The 23,300-nt window shown below is 46.6% G+C and overlaps 7 protein-coding genes across 7 annotated transcripts; 5 read left to right on the forward strand and 2 right to left on the reverse strand.

Moving 5' to 3' along the window:
* Window positions 1-31: 31 nt before the first annotated feature.
* On the forward strand, window positions 32-462 carry DFJ58DRAFT_668513 (uncharacterized protein; the record flags this gene model as incomplete). The annotated part of the gene is made up of 2 exons (XM_041382704.1): window positions 32-193; window positions 244-462. 2 exons carry the CDS (start codon window positions 32-34, stop codon window positions 460-462), a joined length of 381 nt encoding a protein of 126 aa, XP_041237996.1.
* An 858-nt stretch (window positions 463-1,320) lies between these two features.
* On the forward strand, window positions 1,321-2,449 carry DFJ58DRAFT_846193 (uncharacterized protein; the record flags this gene model as incomplete). Its single annotated transcript, XM_041393261.1, has 4 exons — window positions 1,321-1,440; window positions 1,488-1,664; window positions 1,709-2,052; window positions 2,203-2,449. 4 exons carry the CDS (start codon window positions 1,321-1,323, stop codon window positions 2,447-2,449), a joined length of 888 nt encoding a protein of 295 aa, XP_041237997.1.
* A 370-nt stretch (window positions 2,450-2,819) lies between these two features.
* Window positions 2,820-5,949, forward strand: DFJ58DRAFT_846194 (uncharacterized protein; the record flags this gene model as incomplete). Its single annotated transcript, XM_041393262.1, has 10 exons — window positions 2,820-2,885; window positions 2,942-2,950; window positions 3,002-3,082; window positions 3,136-3,252; window positions 3,301-3,384; window positions 3,437-4,052; window positions 4,106-4,167; window positions 4,432-4,623; window positions 4,683-4,795; window positions 5,709-5,949. The coding sequence occupies 10 exons, from the start codon at window positions 2,820-2,822 to the stop codon at window positions 5,947-5,949; spliced, it is 1,581 nt and encodes a 526-aa protein (XP_041237998.1).
* A 1,971-nt stretch (window positions 5,950-7,920) lies between these two features.
* DFJ58DRAFT_846195 (uncharacterized protein) lies at window positions 7,921-12,940 on the forward strand (the record flags this gene model as incomplete). Its single annotated transcript, XM_041393263.1, has 22 exons — window positions 7,921-7,970; window positions 8,039-8,327; window positions 8,439-8,567; window positions 8,619-8,839; window positions 8,951-9,146; window positions 9,199-9,282; window positions 9,386-9,496; window positions 9,567-9,788; window positions 9,848-9,923; window positions 10,004-10,125; window positions 10,222-10,276; window positions 10,359-10,575; window positions 10,633-10,732; window positions 10,789-10,855; window positions 10,949-11,113; window positions 11,161-11,444; window positions 11,492-12,103; window positions 12,191-12,442; window positions 12,498-12,532; window positions 12,591-12,703; window positions 12,759-12,836; window positions 12,876-12,940. 22 exons carry the CDS (start codon window positions 7,921-7,923, stop codon window positions 12,938-12,940), a joined length of 3,543 nt encoding a protein of 1,180 aa, XP_041237999.1.
* Window positions 12,941-13,930: 990 nt separating this feature from the next.
* On the forward strand, window positions 13,931-14,138 carry DFJ58DRAFT_617861 (uncharacterized protein; the record flags this gene model as incomplete). Its single annotated transcript, XM_041380991.1, has 2 exons — window positions 13,931-13,984; window positions 14,040-14,138. Coding segments are annotated over 2 exons (153 nt in total), but the record flags the coding sequence as incomplete, so codon positions are not given.
* Window positions 14,139-15,130: 992 nt separating this feature from the next.
* On the reverse strand, window positions 15,131-15,591 carry DFJ58DRAFT_733997 (uncharacterized protein; the record flags this gene model as incomplete). The annotated part of the gene is made up of 3 exons (XM_041386387.1): window positions 15,131-15,271; window positions 15,324-15,497; window positions 15,526-15,591. The coding sequence occupies 3 exons, from the start codon at window positions 15,589-15,591 to the stop codon at window positions 15,131-15,133; spliced, it is 381 nt and encodes a 126-aa protein (XP_041238001.1).
* Window positions 15,592-19,814: 4,223 nt separating this feature from the next.
* Window positions 19,815-22,652, reverse strand: DFJ58DRAFT_861892 (uncharacterized protein; the record flags this gene model as incomplete). Its single annotated transcript, XM_041394054.1, has 6 exons — window positions 19,815-21,798; window positions 21,848-21,939; window positions 21,991-22,129; window positions 22,179-22,321; window positions 22,383-22,550; window positions 22,602-22,652. The coding sequence occupies 6 exons, from the start codon at window positions 22,650-22,652 to the stop codon at window positions 19,815-19,817; spliced, it is 2,577 nt and encodes an 858-aa protein (XP_041238002.1).
* Window positions 22,653-23,300: the final 648 nt, after the last annotated feature.

Genomic DNA, 23,300 nt, shown 5'->3' on the forward strand with positions numbered 1-23,300 from the left:
CATACCAACTGCACGGCTTCAAAATTTGGGGATGAGCCGTGATTGGCAACAACGTTCAACCCTGGCATGGTCCAACATCTCGAGGGATCAGCCCATTGCTACTGCACGCAAACTTATCTATGAGAAAAATTATGGTGTTGACAGTATGGCCGTTGAGGCGCTTCTCAAACCTGATTCCTGGATGCCGAATTTAGTGAGCATAATCGTTAGTCTCATTTGTCACCTGAACTAATACTTAATAAGAATGCGCTGTCCGACAAACTTAGTGCATTCGGATTCAACGTATTTGCAGCGCTTGTCGTCGATCTCCTTCACGAGTTTGAGCTGGGGATATGGCGCATGCTCCTGATTCATTTACTGAGAATTCTGACTGCATTGAACAAGGACTTAGTACATGAGCTTGACAAGAGGTGCCGAATTTGTTTTTTCATGACAGTCCGGGGTACTCATTTCCATCTCTGACAGGTACAGGCAGGTCCCTCCATTTGGTCCTGCAACTATTAGGCGGTTCTCCGCCAACACCTCCGAAATGTCGAACATGGCGGCACGCAACTTTGAGGATCTTTTACAGGTACACCTCGGGGACCATTCTCATTTATGTTCATGGACTAACTTTGTACAAGTGTTCTATTCCTGTCTTCGAAGGCCTCCTCCCTGATGCTCACAACATAATTCTGCTCGATCTTCTTTTCATTATGGCGCATTGGCATGGCCTCGCCAAACTGCGCATGCATTCCGACCTCACCTTAGAGATTCTCGACAAGCAAACCACCCACCTTGGTGAAAAATTCCGTCACTTCAGAACGAAGGTATGCACTGCATACCACACACAAGAGCTCGACCGTGAGGTCGATGCAAGGTCTCGTCGGCAGACAAAGGATGCTATCAGATGCATGGAGGGCAGCGTGCCAAACGGTGTTGGGCAAAGAATAGCAGCTCAAAAGAGGGTAGGGGATAATGCCAAAGGGAAACAGAAGGCAAATTTTGAGCAGTCGCAGGATCCATGTTTACCAAGGCCATCGAGGATGAAGAAGTCGCTTAATCTGAAGATGTACAAATTCCATGCGTTAGGCGATTATGTCGCTTCCATTCGTCGCTTTGGCACAACAGACTCGTATAGTACAGAACCAGTGAGTTATATTTTACTCCCTGTCTGCTCCCTACCTCAATTACTATAAGGGAGAGTTAGAGCACTGAACTTCGAAAGGCAGATACCGTCGAACCGATCGCAGAAATTTCGTTCGCCAGCTAATTCAAATCAAGCGCCGTCAAAATCGTTTACATCATATCAAACACCGGCAGGCAACACCGGCCCCTCGTATGCAAGCTGACGAAACTGCGATCGACCCTCAATTACACCATCATATTGGACGAAGTGAGAAAATTTTCGACGATTTGGGACATTATCTACGCAGTCATGCGGGGGATCCTGCCATAAAGGTAAGGTTTTCGGGGCGCTCGATCGTTGTTCTAACATCATGACGCAGGACTTCATACCACGTTTGATGGATCATATCCTGGGCCGCATAGGGACTCTTGGATCTTCGGTGGAGAACTCTACCCATCCCGACAAGGGACAACTTTTCTTCAAACGCAACAGAATCTACCACCACAACCTCGTCAGATTTAATTATACGACATACGACGTTCGAAAGGCTCAAGACGTGAAAATCCTCGGACCCCCCATTGCAACATCATGCTGCTCCAGCACGGTGACGAATCCAATGTCAAATATCGTTATGCGAGAGTGCTTGGTATCCATCATATCAATGCTGTGCGCTCAGATAACGTATATGAGTCCTGCCGAATAGATTTTCTTTTTGTTCGGTGGTATGAACTGATACAACACCATTCATGGGAAACACATACTTTGGAACGAGTTCGCTTCCTGCTGTTGACAAACCCAACCGCTTTCGGCTTCGTGGATCCAGGAGCAGTTCTGAGAGCCTGCCATATAATCCCTGCTTTTGCTCAAGGCCAGCGTAATCTTAACGGGGGGATTTCTTCCCTTTCGGGAGATAAAGATGACTGGCTAGAATACTATGTCAACAGGTGAGTGCTCTTACCCATAAAGTCATATCTATATCATCATAACTCCGAGTCCACCAGTTTCGCAGATCGTGACACACTAATGAGGTTCCATTATGGCCTCGGGGTAGGCCATGTGTACTCGCATAGGGTAGGTATATTAGATAATCATAGCTCATCACGGGAATCAGTCACTCAGACAGCCGCCTGTCTGAATGATGACGATTTTAAAGGCGGAGAAAACTTCACGGAGATAGGCCACCCAAGCGACGACGAACAGGATGAAAATGACGAAGAGAGTCATATTGGGGTTGAAGAATGGGACTTCTTTGAACAAGGACAGGACGCAAGCACGGGGTCCCTCGCGGAGGCACTAGTAGATGATATGTTCATGAGGCATGCTTTCGATTATGAAAATTGATGTTATCTTACAGCAATCGAACCCTAGTAGTCTGATGGGCACGACTCCACGACCCCAGGATGGCTAATACATAATATGACCGGAGATTATTGATGGCCACCAATTCAATCAAGATTGCCAGCGGTCACTGTCAGGTAGGGATTGGCAGGCAATACAGGTGGGTATCGTCCAGCAATGCTGAGAAGTGGTGGGCACCAACTAGCGATAACGAGAAGTAACGGCCAATACACAGATTAGTACGCATTACCCCAATTTTAACCTTTGCTAATGTATTACAGGCTTTGTACTTTATGGCCAGCCTTTATTAACTTGATTGGTTGCCATCAATTCCCTCCTTACCCACCCCACCCTCGTACTCACAGGTCAATCAATGTCTCCTACTGTGTGGCTATACGTGCCCGCTATCGGCGAAATTCTTCAGCTCATTCAGCTTGCCGTAAGTACAGGACTGAATGCAGTGGATTCGCTGATGCTGATGACCTTCTCCTCTAGCATGAGGAGGTTTGTTGCCGTCCATCCACTATAATTTGTTGTACCTATTTTTTCTTTCAGCATCCATTCATCTCCTTTACTACAGGATCGTATGTTGTTGTAGGGTACCTTGCTAATCACAACCAAATAGCAGCCATCTACGTGAGTTTTCCTTCTCGAATGCAAATTTTCAATCTCATGTGATCTATTTGTAGTGCGAAAAATCCTTCCAGGTGGCCCAGCCTTGGACTGGTCGGCTTACGCAACTTGGGTGGCTGATTATCCCTGGTGAGGGGGATGCTACGCACCTTCACGAGCTATTCACAACAGCGGTGAGCCATTTGTCATATCAAGCATCCCATCTTTAACGACAGATCTAGCCAGCTGGCGGCGCTTATATTAGTGCAATAACACCTACATACTGTAGGGCTGACAGCAGAGGTATCCCAATGCCTACTTGGCTCGTGAGTGCTGTGCTCAGTTGTCGTGCACGTTTTTATTGTGATACATTTATAGCTTCAAGAACTTTTGAACGCATCAGTTCAATTCTCTTATGCTCCGTTTCCAAACGGGTATCCGCCTCCCGCTCCCACCCCCATACAACAACTAACGTATGAGGCGCTGCCCTCTGACAATTCAAGTGCTCTCGATCACGCGCTCTCGGATGGTCTCCTGGCCCCCACTTCTTTTGACCTCACACCCACGGAGCTTCAAGAGCTCGATTGTGGCTATAACTACTGGGGATTATCCACTATTACCTCCCTCAATGGTGTCGACGATGCAGCTATTATGCCCTTTTTGGACAAATGGGATGAAGTTGATGATGATCTCAACAGAGAGCCAGTCCACGAGGGTTTTCATCCCGACTTACAATGGAGAAGGTCTAAGGATGGCATATGGGCAACCTTAAACAAGAAGCAACGAGACACCCTCACCCGCGCAATGAAGAAGTCGTCTTGGTGGCGGATCGTGATGCTCACTAGGGCCATATTTGTTGGAGCTATGTGGGTAGGAGAGCGCCCAAACCCATTCGAGATTTCTCAGTTGGAAGTACAACACCGAGTTACCAATATCTTTCTCACCGCGCTTCATCTATGTGACACAACTTATGACGAGATGAAGAAACTACCAGGTCAGTGCCTTGCATCTTGAATTCTACCAGTCATCATATCACAATTTCATCAGTAACCGTCAAATTTACCAATGGAGGCACCATTTCTGCTGGGTGGCTGGAATTCCATGTAAATGTACGCCCTCTCTTGCCTTCGCCTTCGCCTTCGCCTTTCCATTACTCATGCGAGCAGCTGGCTAAGGCATTTGACAATTCAAAGGCGGAACTAAGGAAGGTTATCAAAGGTGCACTGTCACCACACACCAACTTTTGCGCCTCTTCCGATGCACTAGGAACGAGGGTCATGTACTTCGTGATTCTCCTCAACTCGAAGATATCAATGACGTACGGGACTTGAGACCACAGTTACTGTACTAGCTCATGACTTTTCATTTTTCAGGTGTATAAGGTGATTTCCGAACTCGTTGGGGAACATGCTTTCCTGGAGCTCCTTTGGGCATCACTCTTTCACCCAATCAGCAAGTTAGCAAACGGAAAAGGCAGTGCGAGGCTAGCCAATTTCTTTTCGGAAGAAATCTTTTCAGATTCCAGCTGTCTGGGCCAAAAACCGGTGTGCAATTTGATGACTTTGGTGAGTTTGTATTTCCTTTGTGTTTTCTCAAATTAACAGATGTTGCATCGATGTTTCAGCTCTACCAGTCGATGGTCACCATCATGAAAGAAAAATGTGCTAGCTCGGAGAAGATCGAACATCTTGAACCAGAAGTCATGAACGGGGTTCTCATGTCAGCTCTGAATGAAATGTACAATTATCCAAACATGTTTCCGACATTCACGGATACTGTTAAGACCGTACTCAAGTAGTATCGGATCCGAAGGGCTTCGGCCTCAGCTCGTGCGCTGTGCCCCTTTCCCGAGTCTTGCCCCTTATTTCAGAGAGCTAAAGTATCGCGTCTAGTGAGACGGATAAGTATTGTAACGGATAAGTCTTGTATCGCAACGGATAAGTATTGCAACGGATCCGTTAAGACTTCCGGATATCGAACGTATAGAGTAACGGCTAATCCGGATCGGATCCGGACTAGAAACTAACGGGTGAGGACTGTCCGAAGACAGAGGCGGATATGTAGACTATAGGAATCTATCCTAAGTCTCGGAGTAGACAAGAGTAGCGTACTCAAGTCCGGACGGATACGGATGGACTTAGAGTCCAGACGGAATGAGTGCAATCTAAGATGATATTCGAACTGATCTACTACAGCGCATATACAAAGGTTTATATACTACGGATAGCTAACGGAATGATCAATAAGCAAAGGTGCGAGGCTATGTACGAAAGTATAAGCAAAGTCTAAGTGGAGCGTATTGGTAAGTCGGATGGATCACGAATCATGAACTGGGAATGAAGTACAAGTAAAAGCAGATTCGTAAGTGTAGCGGATCAGTAAGCAAAGCGGAAGTAAAGGATAACCGGTATACCGGTGTACAGGAATACCGAAAGGAGATGAATGATAGTTAGAATTATATGAACAGGAAATGAAATAAGAATCAAAGCGGATCTGTGGACCGGACGACGGATATGTTCATCGGATCTGAGATCCGGATCATCGGATCTGTAACTGGATATATGGTATATGACAGATACAGTGCAAGCTCTCCCATTCATAAAGTACGTATTTAATGTGCTGTTTGAGCATACTCATGCTCTACATTCAGGATGAATAATATCCTGCCTATTGCTCCCAGGTCGGGTCTTCCGAGAATCATGACAGACGAGAACGGGAAGAGGTTGAGGAACATGACGGACGTTGAACCTATCGAGTTTACACAGCAGCCAATCATTCATTCTTGCATTGTCGTCCCAAACAGTACTAAGGGCTTTAGTTCCCCCAAGTCTCTGAGATTTAGCTCACCTGTACCGCCTTCCTACTTTTCGGCTCGGCCCATTGCGTACTAGTCACAGTATTTCCATCGGATGTTTGCTAGTCCCTTCTCGGATCTCGTTTCTTGACCTTGTACAACAAATACCATGAGATTTACCGTTACCTCTGTACAAATCCTGTTTGGCTTTTCTATTAAATGCTGGTTAGACGCATGATGAGTTATGTGGGGGCTCGGAATACTCATCGGAAAAGTCCGGAATTGGATGAGTCACACTCATCAGGTGTGTCCCAGTCTTCAGCACTGCATATCTTGCAAGCATTCTTTTTACATTCTGGCACAATCTGATGCGGCGGCCCTTACTGAAGTTCAGTTTGGGATATTGTTATAGTTCCACTAATGTCGAAGGTCTCAGCCTTCAACATACACACAAGCAATGTGAGTACTGGATAGAGTCTTAAACGCTCACCAAAGATAACTGACTACCAGGGATCCTCATCTGAAGGTGTCTTACCACGCCCTTAAGAAATGTGGTGGTGGCACCTCCACAGTTCACAAGAAAACTTCAAGGTTGAGTACTTTGTCCTCCTGCCCAGTTTGTGGCAGGCCTGGAGGTGCTCCTGATGCAAGGTGGAGATAATGAGGTTCATGCCATTGCAGAGCTGGCAAGTACCATCTGGCCCTCCTACCTCTTCAAAGTTAATTGTTTACATACCACCAGCTCATCATCATGATCAGAGAGGTCTATGAAGCAGTCCACCATCTTACCAAAAGCCTGGTAGCTCAAATGTTATTTTATTCATAATAACTTCGAGAAGGAGGGCTTGCCGGCTTTCCTCTAATCGCCTTGATCAAAGTTTTCAAGGCAGTCAAGCACCAGAATGTATCGCTTGTTTCAAAGTACAGATTGCCTTTGCCTCACTCAATCTTATCTTATGACTGTTCACAGAGTGACACCCTAGTAGTGACCCTACACACAAATGCTGCTGATCATCTCATCGATAACAATGGCGTGCTGCAGATAGCAGATTTTGAGAATTTTTAGCACAGGTACGATCTTATCCATATCAGTGTGGGAGAGAAAATAAGCAAGGATTCTGCTTTTTGATTTTCCAATTGATGTTATTTGGTCTTCTTTGCTCTTCTATGTTTCTGTCTGATCTGTACGCATTGCCGCAATGACGCTGACTTCTCAATCGCAGTGTTGCAGCAATGACTGCCGCTCCCATCTGAGCCACAGGTTTCGAACCAACGTCAAGTAACGGTCATCCCATCCATTGCCTCCTCTCCTTCTTGGACAGCGGTGGATCTCCTGTTCACTCTATTGGCATTGGAATTCCTCGGCTGGTCGTTGCACTCTGGACCATACCCTGTTTACACTCCCGCTATTGTCTGGCTTATCTCTATTTCTGCTCTCTGCAGTTGGTCATCGCTGTGTTGCGTCCTTAGATGCCATTAGCTGCTTGGTTTCCACTTTACCCTCTGCCAGTGTGTCAATTTTCGCCAGACAGCCCTGATTTTGGCCAGCTGTCTGCGTTTGGGAGACATCGAAAAGCAATCCAAGAATGTGCATATTCGATGAGACAAAAGCTCTTCTGGGCGTCTCCGGCTTTTTTTTTTTTTGCTACGGATCATGCGTGTGCTCTTGTATACCTTCATGCGAATTGGACGATGAGGTATGTTACAATGTTTGTGCTATTCACGCATCAGTCTGACAAACTTAAAGGAGAATATTGGCGAATAGTCTAATCTCTCAGACAAAGGCTTATTGCAGACGATTTTGACCGGAGATGGCCACGATCTAGGCCTTCCCCATCCTTTGTGCACAAGGATCTACCACGTACTCCTCGACATTCATCAATGTCTCCTGCATCTTCGCATCCTAGCTACTCGCCTTTGGAAGGTTCAAGAGTTCTTTTCAATGAATGCTCAGACTCGAGCCATACAGTTCTCATCCAAACACCCGGCATTTCCCTGGGGCACCGATGTCTAGGAGAGGCTCATATAAAGCATATTCCACCTCCAGTGAACATCCGTAGTGGACGAGATGGACCAATGCGGTCGCCTGTACAACCAGTGCAATTACTCCAAAAAACTGTAAGTGGCTATGATCGCTCATCGCACATATTGAGACATGGTCCTGGTGACTATACTTCTTTCGGCAGGTCTCGTGACAGTTTACTATCTCCCTCAATGAATGGGCCGCCTAACTGGGACAGGCTTCCATCTGTTTCTCCTATTGAGAAACGCAAAATTATGCTTGATAGCAGAGGTCGCCGTTTGTCGACCATGGGGCCTCCACCATTACCGTCATTATTGAAGTGTGATACCACTCGGCAGCTTCGACCCCATATTTCAACTGGAAGGCTTTTTGCTAGAGATCCACATCAACCTCTGTCTGCCTCTCGGCGTCATTCAATTCACCCACCACAACTCATGGGGGTAGCGTCATTGGTCAGTCACCTTTGTTATCAACCATCTCAGTGACCTCCGAAACCCCTGCCTCGTTCGCGACTCCTACGCTAAGCATCGAAGATGTTCACAAAACCGCCATGCACATCTCAGTTGAGCGCACAAAACAGCGACGACAGGTGGAAGAAGAAGAGCAGGGAGAAAGAGAAAGAACGTGCCCGACAGAATGCAGCCGCATTGGAGGAAAAATGCAAGGCTAACGAGGAGAAGAAGAATGCTCAAGTAGGTATCTGCGACGTGGCTAACATTTCACATGGCTCATTTTATCTACAGGAAGCGGAAGCCGTGAAGCTGATACAGGAGGTTGCAGAAGCAGCTAAATCTCCTTCCCAGCAAGCGCTGCAGCTCGATGCCACAACCCAACTTCCAATGCCTGTCAAGCCAATAGGACAACCGCCATCTTTGAGAGCACTGGTCGATGGCATGACCAGGAAAGACTTCTCCTTGAATGATGTGCTCCACAAGAGCTATTCGTCTCCCAGGGGCAAACCTAGGTTTTGCGCCTCTTCCTTCCTCTTCTTCGCACTCTGCGTCTAATTCGAACTCGACGGATTCATCGAGGCTTTCTCTTGCGTCCTCCCAAACGTCGATATCCCTCGTGACAGATTCATCACGGCTATCACTCGCGTTGTCCCAACGTCTCTATCCCAATCCCAAACGTCATTAGCCCAGACTCTTCTTCCTGCTCCTGCTAACATGCACACTGTATCATTTCATAACGTCTTGCCCCTTGGTTTTTTCGTCCAGTATGCACTTAATCCCCATGTCCAAGGAATACTGTGTTATCAAGGTTATTGCCCGGTACGTTCATGGTTCTTTTTATATTTGTCTATGCTAATACGACTTTCATCAGTCTATGTCGTTCAAGTGCTCTGCGTCTCAAGCTACTGGTTATCCGCTTGCCTACACTGCTGCTAAAATCGCCCTCGGAATCAAGGTAGTTGGCTTCGTTGAAGAAATAGACCATGAACTCATGAAGCATGCTAAACGCATGGGCTTCTCCGATGGGCAGATTGCTGATTTTCGTCGCCTCGACTGAGGACATCATCCGCGCTTACCGCAAGTTTCTTGACATCACCCTCTTCGTCAAACATATCGATACTTGGCAACCATTCGTCGTCCTCTTCACCAAAACCGACCCAACGTACCAGGTACCTTTTCCCTCTACTGGTACATTTCACAATTTTTACCGCTGCCATCAAGCAATGACGTGTTTTACAGCAGGGTTTTCAGATCGAAGGATCTGCCAATGTCGATGGACGCATGGAAAGTCTATCTGGGACGACTTCTCCAAGCAACCTGGACAGAGAATGGACGGCCGAGACAGGGATGTGGCCACTGATTCATACAGGCTCTGGAAGGAGGACATTGCATTACTTGCTCAGTTTGGCGTCAAGTCCTACTGCTTTTCCTTATCTTGGTCTCGTATCATCCCGCAGCAAGGTGTGTTTCATGTCCAAACCCGTTAACGCACTCATTGATTTTGATGGTGGCTGTTACAGATCTTCTCAAGCTCTCCAATGAAATGGACCTTGATATTCACAATGCCTGTGGTGTCGCAGCTCACTGCACTGGCTGGTGAGCCTTGTCTTGTAGATGCTAATATGATACACTGACGGCATGTATCTAGTGTAAATCTTACTTACGCCTGGCAAAAGAGGGTCTGGCACAGCAGAAGAAAACAATTTCCAGACAGCATTTTGATGTGGAATCTCTCGTGACGGATGGCGACAACGATAAAGTAAACAATGTTTTGGGAGTTCCTAAAACTATTTGGACTGTGCGTGTACTCTCGCCATCATGTTAGTTCAAAGCATCTGATAAAGTTGTGCAGGTTGTCTCATGCATTAAATCCTCGCCTGAGATTTTGTCGCAGGTGCAGGAGGTCATTCTACCCATCATCCGGTTCACCCTTGAGAACAAGTTAATCGGTATGTCTGCTCTTTTTTTCTTCGAAAGGCCACGCTGATCGTAACGTTTGTAGATTTGTTTGACAAATGTATAACCTCGTAGACGCCCTTGCCTTCCGTCTTCACGCAATATCACCGAACATATCAGGCTTATTACGTCCTGGCTATACTACAAGCAATGTCTCCAGTTCTACATGTTCGTCCAACACCCCTCCTCATCATTCATACCACCCACCCCCATCGATCTCTTCATCAGCAAGGACAAACGCATCTACACGAGAATCTGATGAGTTTTCCAGTGGATCACTTGCCTCCATACCGTCAGTCCTGCAAACTGAAAGAAACAATACTGATGCCTTACATGGACCCGACGGCAGGCAAGATGTCCATCGCGGGTCAAGTTCTGGCTCGTCAAATCTGTTATGGGGTGCTCCTACCTCCTCCCGTCCTTCGCCGCCAATTGCGCCCTCGCCAGATGTAGTCACATCCGGGATTGCTTGACAGCGTATTTGAGCAACCAACTTCAGATCTAGCTGCTAGGCCGCAGGCTGCAAGACATTCTACCCATTCAGATACTGGCTGGAGATCGAGTACTTGCGCGTACGTCAGCAAGCGCTTCTGCGTCATCCTCTGGTTGGTGCTCTGTCCCACACAAGTGATGATCATATTGACTAAAAGCTACTATTTTTCCAGTGCTTGGAGACTCCATTTCTCAGTTCTACGCTGCTGATGAGGAACGGCCTCGAGTAACTTTGAATACAATCCAGGACAATGACTCATCTCCCTCGCGCTCTGCTGACAGATACCAAGAGGTTGCTGCACGTGCTAGAACAGTTATCGAACGCTCATGCAACTCAGGTATGATTTAAGTGTTATTTTTTCCTGTTATTTACAAATATCACCAGTTCATCCTCTCTCGGCGGCTTTTTCTTCGTTTTCCAGGGAACAGGGATTTGAAGATTCGGATGAAGCAGAATTGTCATTTGACCGTTACGTAGAGGGTCTCAGTGAAGAGGACTCCATGGATAACGAGAGAAGACGCAGGGTCATGGCTCATAATCGTTATGATCTTGCCGGCAAAAATGATGAAGACGATGACGACCCCTCCCATTCAGACAGTGTGCATGAGATCATCCAAGGTCTTCATAATGCCCGCGGTCTACCCGAGCATGGCGTAGAAACTGGTAAGGTGCAGCGCATTTATGTGAACTGTATTCACTAATCTCTCTCATCTAGCCCGTTCATTGTCTGGGTCACCTTCCCGCCATGAGCCGCCCAATCATCCTCCAGCTCGCTATCCGCCTTCATTCCTGCTTGCATTCCTCTGCTACGACAGTATCCAGCAACTCATTAGTATCAGAGAGTGCCGCAGAACATCGCCGCACCAATGCCAGGGCGCATCTTCGCTCTCAATTGTTTGCTTCACGTACCAGCTCTGACGAGCCTCCTCAAGACAGTTCAGACATTTCAAGTTTGACTGCAGCTGCTCGTTTGAGGTGTCTTATAGCCAGTCAAACGGACTCCTCATCGACTACATCTTCCCACCCTTTGTCATCTGGTCGAACAAGTGACCTTCCTTCAAGACCGTTCGCATCAAACGGTCCGGGGTCACCTTCTCAGTTTCCACGAGGAGGCTTGAACGAATGGGAGAGAGCACGATTTTCCAAGATGTTATCCAAACACAGACATCCGCAGACAAGAAGTGGGACTAACAGATCTCTGTCAAGAGACCGCAATCACCTCTCTTCTGAAGACTCACCCGACAGTATCTTTGACCCTGTGTTCGCCCTGATCAATGCTATCCCGGATTCAACAAACTCAGCTGAGGGAGATGTGCAGCCACCATATGTTTATCGTCCACCCACACCACCTCTGCACACTCTGCGTGCTGCTCGCTTGCGCTCTCCACCACGCATGTCTTTGGAATGACCACAGGTGTTGAACGGTGACACATCTGGGAGATCTAATCCTTCTAGCAGCGTTAACTTGGATATGTTCCCGCCTGGAATATACCACGATTCGTTGCGATGGTCAATACAAGCGAACCAAGCACGTGGTGATTCCCGTGTACCAGAGCCAGAACTGATGCCTCCCGTTCACGAGCCTTCCACAATGTTTTCTTTCGGGAACTCTGATGAGGATAACGATAGCGATGGCATGGATTCTTACTTTGCCTTTGGTATATCGGTGTGTATCATTTAATAAATCGCATGATGTATCTGGTACTGACATATCTGTGCAGCCAAGGCGTGGAAGGGAACGCACAGCAGCCACGAGGTTAGTGTTATGTATAACTTCCATTGAACCATTCGCTGAATGTTCCATAATACTATAGCGCACGGTTTACATCAAGGCATATGATGCCAGAGCCTGCTGCTCCAGCAACATCCTTGGCTTTTGGCATCGACTCTCACAACACATCCATGCAGGGTCATAGCGCCTTCACTGGTGTGCAGGGTCGCGTCCCTCCACTGAGAGGACAGTCGAGCGACGAACATCTTAGGTGTCCAAAGCGTGCCTCTTGATCCATTCTGGTCTAGCAGTAGGCGTGATGCCCCCGCACACGACCCACCCCCCAGTGGTATGGTCCCAACAACGAACGATCTGACTTAGCCTCCAGGCGCAACGTTCCTCAGCCTCATCAGGGACCCTTTGGAAGACCTGGGAATGCTTCACCTCCGGTAGCCTCTATTCTCTTCGGCTGTAGACTCGCCTGACAAAAATTTCAGCAACAGGTTGAGATCAGAAGGCAGAAGCACGAGGAGAATATCGCAAAAGGACGTAATTTCCTCCCATCAGCTTCAGCTCCTACACTGATATTTTCGATCCAGCCATCTGTCATGGAGTCACGTACTATGGAACACCGCAGAGCCAGTATACTTGTCTCAATTTTTTATCTTGATATCGGTTGCTGAAGATGCGTGTTTGATCAGACTATAAGAATAAAGGTGATTTGAAGCAAGACGATCACACCGCAGAGAGCAGCAACAGGTTGAGATCAGAAGGCAGAAGCGCGAGCAGTTTATCGCAAAAAGATGTAATTTCCTCCCCTCAGCTTCAGCTCATCGAAGACGTTCACAGGTGGACTATGCGGGATCCTAATTGTTAATCCCCAATAACTTCTTTACCTCTCTCAGCTCCCTCCACGTGTCCTCCAAGTACCTAGTTGTCTCCTGCAGGTCTTCTTCTCTCCTCAACGCCATCAGAGTCACCCAACATTTTTCCTCAACGGTTGTCGGAAAAGGAACTGGCGGCATGGTGGCATGATTCTGGATGCGGTATTGGGCCGTTTCGATGGCAGTATTCCACACTCCCTACAACCGTAGGTTAGTTTCATATTGATGTAATGTATTCATAACATACAACTGCTGAATCGCTGATGATCAGCGGGCCTGGAATGTCAGGTTGAATCGAGGGTACCTGATTCTAGTGACGGTTGGGTTAATGAGTACAACTTGAGGATACAACGACTTACGAGTGAGTTGTTGTTGATTTGATTGTTAGTAGGTGGTGCCAGAGTAGATGCCATGGTGCTCTAGAGATTAAGTAGCGAAGTACTAGATATTGGGCAGTGATTGATAGTATCAGGATACACTGGCTTACATTAGCTGATTGATTACGCAATGACTAACTAAAAACATCATGTTGCGCCCTCGAATTGTACTACTTTCACAACTTCAATTTGCACGTCTATGGTGGAACATCTCTCGGCCTTCACTGGTTACAGACGTAGGTCATCCTCCATACCTGGTTGGACATTAATCTGATCGCTCCGTTTATTTAGAACGAGGACATTTTGGATGGCACGACCAGCAATAAATATTGGATCGACGTTCAGCTTCGTTGGGGCGACTTCGATACCCATGATATCGAGTGTTATACTCGTGCCAAGTTCTTGGACTACGCGTCCGACTCCATGAGTATCTACCTCTCGCCAAAACCACACTTCGTCTGGCCCACTCTTACAGATGATGAACGGATCAAGGTTGAGGTCGCAATGAAGGATCTTATCTTGGCAGTGAGTGATACCACACACTTTTTGAACTCTAACTCATTGAGTCCAAGGATTTCGGCAAGCGGAACAGTGTCAACGGACACGCCGTTGTTGTTCTGGGCAGAGGATCACCAACCTGCTGCATTCTCGACCTTTGCGAACTTGGAGCAAGGCGATGATAGTGCCGATGTTGAAAACGGTTTCACTTGGTTTATTGCTGCTCTTCGTTTAACTTGCTGTTCTCATGTAGCTGCATACGAAATCTCACTTGTATGAAATAGTTTATCCATGCAATAGCATGTTATTTTCTTCACGCTTATTCCTAACTAAAGATCAAAATATCCGATTCCACGAGGGCTACCAATCAGCGGACAGTACATGGCTTCGATGTGGAGTCCATTACATTATAACTCATGGACATTGCGTGTCTAAGTGCTACTGTACAGCCACGTCTTCCAACACTGCCACCAAAAAGTGAACACTAGATGATTGGAGACAAGTAAAGGTGAAAAATGGTAGCCCCAAGCCAGAACATCACCTAGGAGACCTGTAGTGACAGGAGAATCCCAAGGACAATCAATATTGAGCCTGTATCATAAGTTACAGGGACGTTGAATATCTATGTGCTACTGTATGGCCACGTCTTCTAACACTGCCACCAAAAAGTGAACACAAGACAATTGGAGATAAGTAAAGGTGAAAAATGGTAGCCCCAAGCCAGAATATCACCTAGGAGGCCTGTAGTGACAGGAGAATCCCAAGGACAATCAATATTGAGCTGTATCATAACTCAGTAGACATTGAATGTCTAAGTGCTATCACGTAGTCAAGAATTAAAATGGTTGATCCTTATCTACCATGTTTGGTTACGTTGATCACATCTAACTAGAAAAACCTAGGCCTGGGCGATTTCCTGATGCATCGTCTTCAGTAGCATCCTCGGTCGCTCTTTGAAGGATATCCCTGATAGTCTCACACTTGTCGGCTATCGCCTGGAAATCGGACTTGTTCTTGACCGCTGACTGTATATAGAGGTAGAGCTTCAGTGATATTTCTGAAGATAGGCCAACACACCTGCACAATAGTCAGAATGTTTGCAATTGTCCCGAGGATGCCTTGGGCAAGCGCGATAGGAATGAGATCTTTCGTAGTGTTGAACGCGGCTATGGTGACATTCAGCAGCTGATATACACTATCGTTCTGGGACTGCTTGATTTGAGAAGAGGGTTGTTTAGCTTGCAGGTCGTCCTATTACGTTAGATCAGATATACGAAACATAGTAGATGTATGCCTTCTTGCCTTTAGTCGCCTGGACCCTGCAGTCTTTGGCTTTGGATAACATTGCCTGTGTTTGTGTGATGGAAGTAGGATTGAGAAGTCAAACGAGTGCCTCCAACTACTTCAGGGTGAGAAACTGCGCAGCACAAATGTGTGACTCAACCTACTGTATCTGAGTCATATCGACATATCTAGTCTGGCTACACAACGAGCCTAAAGTGATGGAGCAGTCTGAGTCCTAAAAGATGAGGGAAAAATTGACCGATGAGCCTTGCATAATATCTGAGAGAATGCTGCAGCCTGATGAAATTACTATCAAAATAATGAAACCACGATCGACATTACAAGTTACAACTAACTGTCTAGGGCGTGTCATGGGTAGGGTTTGCCCGGGTACCCGCCCGGGCAACACCCGCGGGTGACTCGTGGGTCAGATGGTATGGGTCATGGGTACCCATTGTGGCTATTAATCATCGATCATCAGATCTATCATGCAGAGCTCGAGATGTGCAGACGATCGTCTCAATACCCTTGCACGTTCTCTGGGTTCCCATTTCGTCTAGCCAGGTATATTAACATTGATGAGAAACTAGATTAATCTATGACGCCACGAGATGTTATGTCTGAACGTTTCACCAAGCCCAAAAGGGAGCTTGTATGATGAAAAGGTGACGTGGTGAGCAGTCTGGCCTTCTCAAGATACATGACACTAAATGCAGGCTCACAGTCAAACAGCTTAGCCATCAGATCGACTAGCTTCGATCGGAACTATATCTCGACTCTCCCCCATCCAATGTCACATCATCAGCTGCTACTTTGTCTTCAACATGTGCCATTCCAACACATCCCCTTCTACAATATTCTGCCTGTTTCAGCTCGAAGCCAAATCCATTCACATCCTCGACTAATAGATCATCAACTCTACTCCATCGTCCGGGAGAGCTGATAGTCATATGTTTCTATCTTCCGATCTCCAAGACACACTGGATCCCCCAACAAACTTGCATACCTCAGGTCTCTCAGACCATCCATCTATCGATCTACTCGACTCTTGCCACAAGGCTTATTACATACCTCCTAAATCCCTGCTGTGGCGAACCAACGCTGGAAGTTTGAACCTGGGCGATACAATCTACAAGGAACTGAACAAGAGCATAAGGTGGCAAAGTATGCATCCGACTAGCTCGAGGATCGTCGACGACCTCTGGGTGGGGCAAATCATGGTTGGTAAGTTCTCGCTAAATCTGATCTCCGTGAGACTAATAATATCGTTTGGGATCATGGATAGCATATCCTTATGTTTAATCGCCACCGACACGATACCCCCACTTTGAAGTGGATGATCGACCCAATGAGTCAGACCTGGGAGGTGAGGATGACGGTTTGACTGGTAGCAATGGAAGGACAGAAGGGGCGCCGGATTCGTGAACAAGAGACTGGGTATTAGGCTGGACGAAGTCAATCTATGGTTTCAAGGTTTTTCTTCCTTTTATCTAGGTCTGTCCTTCAATCCTTTATCTTCTTGTCTGTTGCTTGGCCATGTCAGTGTTCGCGCGCACGTCCATATTCCCTGACACAACATTAAAGGACACTTGGGCACTACTGTCATTCGCTTTGGAGATATCCCTCAGTGTCGCATAACAGCTTATCTTTTCTGGTCCCAGAGCAGAGTTTTACTTTCGGATATGATGCCCTTCTCATTCTGTAGAAGGCAATTTGACGCTGATATGCTGACATTCTGCCACCATCTGTCTGTACCAGCTGCATGGTACATATTTCTTATCACGTTCCTGTTCTGATCATCTCGCCATGCACAAGTACGCAAATTTGCCATGCCATTCTGGACAAATAATCCACGCCCAACTTCACTAATTCCAATGCCCCCATGATGCTCGGGGCAGCATAAACTTGACTTACCTGGGAGAATCATTCACATTTGGGGCTGCGTCTGCTATAAGTTAGTCGTGATTCTTGCATAATTTCCCCTGGGCCATGTAGATTGTCTTTCATTTCGAACGCAATGTTGCCTGCGCCATCCTTGCGCAGGCAGCTAGAGCTATTGGTTGTGTCTTTGGCAGATAGGTACGAGATTCAGGACATTGATGAATGTTCATGAGTCTGCCCTAAAGCACGTGCGAGTTTAACACGCTGTAATATGAACATGGAACACACTTTCCCTGCGACCTGGTGTGGACGGTCCATGTCATTCATGTCATAGCATAGATATGTGGTCGTTAAACTGCTCTGGGTAAATCGTATGAGACACAAGAAAGATACAACTTGGTGTACAATGGTTCCTTTGAATACCATGATCTACATACAGTGGCTCAAAAAACTGTCCGCATGTTTTGACATTTTCACTATCTATGATATTGTGTGAGAATGAAACAAAATTCCTCAAGGACATACTTATACCACATTGTAGTATGGCTTCAGGGCTTTATTTGAGCCCTACACCGTGGGAATCGGCGGAGATATGGTGGAGATATAAGGCTTATAAAATGATGACTCATGTGGACAGTTTTTTGAGTGTATATTAAAACTATATAAATCATTATTTAGACACCATAAAAATCATGCCACTATTATATAAATTATAAAGTGGTGTCATTATTTTATTTTATGACTATATCTAACTATATAAACCAGAATATCTCATGTATCATAGTCATAATCACCATGAAAGCCATCTCCTCTGCTCAAAGAGATAATATCCTCTCTCTGTCTTATGCTGGCCTCTCTGCTCGCCAAATTTCCTCTAGAACTGGAATATGCAAGTCCACTGTGGCCAAGTTCATCAAAGAAAGCCACCCAGACAAGGAAAACTCTTGTGGAGGACGTCCATCCAAGCTTACCTTTACTGACAAAAGGGCTATTATCCAACATATCACTACAGGAAAGGCTGATAATGCTGTCCAAGCCACCCATTATATCAATTCCACCATCACTACCCCTGTCTCTTCACAAACTGTGAGGAATGTTCTCAAGGCAGCTCATCTCAAGGCAGTAACAAAGAAGAAAAAGCCTCTTCTCTCCATCAAACATAGGCAGAGAAGACTAGCCTTTGCCTTAGCTCATCAACACTGGACTGTAGAGGACTGGAAGCATGTTATATGGTCAGATGAGACCAAAATCAATAGGATTGGGTCAGATGGGAAGGTGTATGTATGGAAAAAGAAGGGAGATGGCCTAACAGACAGAGAGGTTAATGGGACTGTCAAGTTTGGAGGAGGGTTCTTTAATGGTATGGGGCTGTATGGGATGGAATGGTGTGGGAATGCTTGCTGAGGTTGAGGGGAAGATGAATGCTGAGCAGTATGTGGACATTTTAAATGACCACTTGCTGCCTAGCTTGGCAGAATCAGGGATTGATGAAGAAGATATCATTTTTCAATAGGATAATGATCCCAAGCACACATCCAGAAGAGCTAGGGAATGGTTTGAAGAACATAACATCAATGTTCTTGACTGGCCAGCACAGTCTCCTGATGTCAATGTCATTGAACATCTCTGGGGAACACTCAAGAAAAAGCTTCAAGCCTATGAAAACCCCCCTAAAGGAGTATGGGAGCTTTGGGAGAGAGTAGCAGTGGAATGGGGGAAGATCACAGCTGAGGATTGCCAGAAATTAATTGAGAGTATGCCTAGAAGGATAGAGGCAGTAATTAAAGCCAGGGGAGGTCATACAAAATACTAGAATACCTGGTTATTACTGTAAAATACTTGAGTCAAAAAAACTGTCCGCATGAGTCACCATTTTGTGAGCCTTGTATCTCCACCATATCTCCACCGATTCCCACGGTGTAGGGCTCAAATGAAAGCCCTGAAGCCATACTACAATGTGGTATAAGCATGTTTTTGAGGCATTTGTTTGTTCTCACACAATATTATAGATAGTGAAAAATGCCAAAACATACGGACGGTTTTTTGAGCCACTGTAACATTCACAAATGGCGACCGGCCCCCCAAAAACAACACCCATCCTTCGAATCTGTCTGGTAATGTATTGAGTAGTAAGCAACTGTACAGATGCTGTGGAGGCACTCCCATCTCAGTGCACAAAGACCGTGTCTCCTCGAAGCGCTGTGTGGCTAGAGCAAAGTTACTACGCGCAAATGCAATCTCCCCCAGACCACATATACTGAGTGCCTTGACCACCAGATTGCTTTGCATGTTTCAGGCTTCAATTGTAGTGGTGAAATAGGTTTTCAGCCCTGGCCCACTCGCCTGCAGTGAGCTCGATGCATGCCGAGCCATAAGATTGCTGGAGGAATATGCGCGCATTGCTCAGTTGCGAATAATGGGGAATGATTCCAAGGCTTTCTGGATGAGCTCCCTTGCAAGGTCACAATTCCCTTGTTGTTTGCTTGCAACAACAGCCTTTCCCACAGTAGCCCAAAGGGTATCGTCGGAATGTTGTCCCTCGAAAATCCCTACAAGTGTCTGTAGGTTATCCATTGTGTCGGATAGCCTGCTTTCACAAAATGCTATATCTGCAAGCCCCTCAAGTGCATCCCTGCAGTTGAAGACATTTCCGACACTTGTGCATTGCAGGAACAGGTCCTCTAAGTGGGTGTGCACCTGGACAATGTCTCCCCCATGACAAAATTTGGCCCGCCAGTGCCAAATCTTGGATGGCAAGCCCCAGTTGTGGTCTTCCGTGAACTTCACAAATAATTCATCAGCAGATGCTGTGAATGTATACATCCGGGCCATATCCAAAAAATACCAAGCTCGGGCTTTCGTTGTTTCGCTGAGAGACTCCCAAGAATTGGAGTCCTGAAGACCCTCTAAGAGATTCTGGGACTGAATAAAGCGACCTTGACATCTCAGTAAGTCTGCATGAGTTATAAGACAATCCCCCATCATCTCGAGGTCGCCGGCAGTGAGGTAGAGCACCTCGGCTGCTTGGAAAGCCTGTGATGCTTCGACAAGCTGAGAAAGTGTGTTGTAGAGCCACGCGAGAGTTAACAAGCAGTTTGATTTTAACATCCACGTGGAAGAGTTCTCAACAATGTTGGAAATAGCAGGGGTAAGAGTAGTCGGGCGAGGAAGATGCCGCTCCAAAAATTCCAAAAATTGCCAGCAAGTGTTATAGGTCTCTTCTGCGTCATCCGGGATATTGGCAAGGTCGAAGGCAACTACATGCTTGATGTTTACGTGATCCGAGATAATGATATCAGCATACTGATCACGTTCTTTCAAACAGGAGGTGACAGTGCAATAGTAGAAGGTACGTATATCTTGCAAACATGTGGAGTCAGGTGCTTGCAACGAATCCCGCACGTAATGCCGAATGGGGGCGAGCACCTTGAGAAAGTTGTTTTGACGATAAACGAGTGATTGCATGCAGAGAACATTGCATATAGTGTCAACTTGCAGAAGCGATGGCAACAAACGACCAGCTAGGTTCTCGTTCAGACCCTGGGGCAAGAAGGCAATGATAGCTAAAGCACGAAGTCCATCTTCACCGAGATTCCGGACAGACGGCGAGCTGAGCGACAGTTGCATGGTGTCAGACAAGCTTTGCAGCTTCCCCCTGCCGCCGTCAAGCACCTTGCTGTGACAATCGTTCCATCTCTTGAGCAGTGTGGTTGGAGACCAGCCATTTTGTTGCGCAGCGTTTGCGAGTATATTGATGGAAAGGGGGTGAAAATCTAATTCTTTGAGCAGGCCTTTTATGTCTTCTTTGGCTTCGCTACAACTGGCGCACTGATAAATTTGAAAGAACATCGCTTGAGCAGAGCTCAAGTCCAGTGGCAGAATATCCTTGGTAATCCATCGTATGTTTGGTGCATTCCTTCTACTGCATGACGTGAGAACCAGAATGACACCAGGGATATTAGCGATTTCAGCGATGGCCGGCGGTATGTCTCCAAGTGCCGACAATACACTGGCCTCTTCGAAGGTTTCAGCATTATCGAGGACAATGAGGGCGCTGGCAGAATCAAGAAAGGTAGATATCTGGTGTATGGGATCAGCGCCAGCGATCTCTATGCCAAGGGCTCCTGCAAAACGAGTCATAAAGGTTTCAAAAGTGATGGTTGAAGCATCCAAGCCATCGTAAGTCACAAAGAAGCGCCTAACAGCAAATTTGGCTGTGACAAGCGGTTCGTTGATGATGGCTTTGACCACAGAACTCTTTCCCATGCCCCCAGGACCGATCAACGCTAAATGCTCATCATTGATGACAAGGTTTGTCAACTCTGCCACAAGATCGTCGCGACCGTACAGCATGGCAGGCTGTGATGGAGGCTTGATTTGACGATTCCTAATTGCATTCAGGGGACACGCACCACCCACCAAAAATCACAACGTACTTTGGGGCATTCATATTAGGAACATTGCTCGCGAGTTCCAAAGCCTTCTTTACAAACTTCATGTTGATCCCTATGCCAGTGATCGCTTCAAACTTAGGACGCCATTCAGCCAGCAAAGTAGAGATGAAGTTACACAGACATACATTGAAGAGTCCAAGGACGCGATCTAAATCCTTTTCCCATGCAGCGATCTTGTCGCGATCAATCATGACAGTGAAGAGCCTCCTCCAAAATCCCTGCTCCTTCGATGATGCTACATCACTGTTAATACAGTTTACTGACCTGCACAGTGTCAACAGATTCTGGCAATGGTGAAATCGGTTCGGCTTACGTGTTAAGCTGGGTTAATGCATGCCCTAAGTGTCCCCGTAAATCATCTTCGGTAGCATCCTTGGTCGCACTTTCAAGAATTTCTCTGATAGTCTCGCACTTGTCGGCTATCGCCTGGAAATCAGACTTGTTCTTGATTACTGACTGTATAAATGCAAGGCTAGGTAGGGTTTCATCAATCTTTCTAAGAGTTAGGCTAACACACCTGCACGAGAGTCAGAATGTTTGCAATTGTTCCAAGGATGCCTTTCGCGAGATCGATGGGCACAAGGTCTTTGGTAGCATTGATGGCCGCTATAGTGACGCCCAGTAGTTGGCTCATGCTGTCGTCCTGCAATTCCTTGCTTACATGAGTGGGTTGTTTTGAGCCCTTCTATGATAGATCAGATATACAGTAGTGACACCTAGATATGTGCCTCCTCACCTTTGATTTTTTGTACTCTCTGAGTTCTACTTTCGTTTTTTTGGATGACATCACCTGGCTTTGTGTGTAGTGGTGCCGAAGTCCAGTTTGGTTCGGTTCTTAGGCCTCTAAATGCAAACGCCGAAACTGGACCATCGGTCGCGTTCAGGCAAGGAGGGCGAACGCTGGACCGGACCCTTATGAACGTGTTCACAAGCGTTCAGTTCAAGTTCAGAACGTGTTCGAACGCTCGAACACTACATATAATTTGACAAAAGTGCAAGAAATACATGAACCGTAAATGAGTAGCTAAATTTCGTCCATGGCATAGTGTTCATGAGCAGCAGCAAACTCAGCTTGAACCGTTGCAGAAATGTGGCCTTGACGGTACCCACTCTTCAATAGCTGAAGGGCCTCGAATGTTGTTGGCAACAAACGATTACGGCGCGCAGTCCCAGTGATGCCGCCACTCGAAAAGGCTCGTTCAAATGCAACGGCAGAGCCTTGAATAGCAAGGTAATCCTTTGCAATGCGTGAGATGGTGGGATATTGAATGGAATGGTGCTAAGGCATATTGAGTCAACTTGCAAGGAAATGCGATGCGAAAAAACTCACGCCCCACCACGCCACTATATTCTCAACATCCTCTAATGGGGGCAGCAAGGTAGTCGTCAAGCTCCTGGCGAGGTCTTCGATTTGCGGTGTCATTTGCGACACGGA

The sequence above is a fragment of the Suillus subalutaceus genome, assembly GCF_016647625.1.
Source record: "Suillus subalutaceus strain FC151 chromosome Unknown DFJ58scaffold_162, whole genome shotgun sequence".
Lineage (NCBI taxonomy): Eukaryota > Fungi > Basidiomycota > Agaricomycetes > Boletales > Suillaceae > Suillus > Suillus subalutaceus.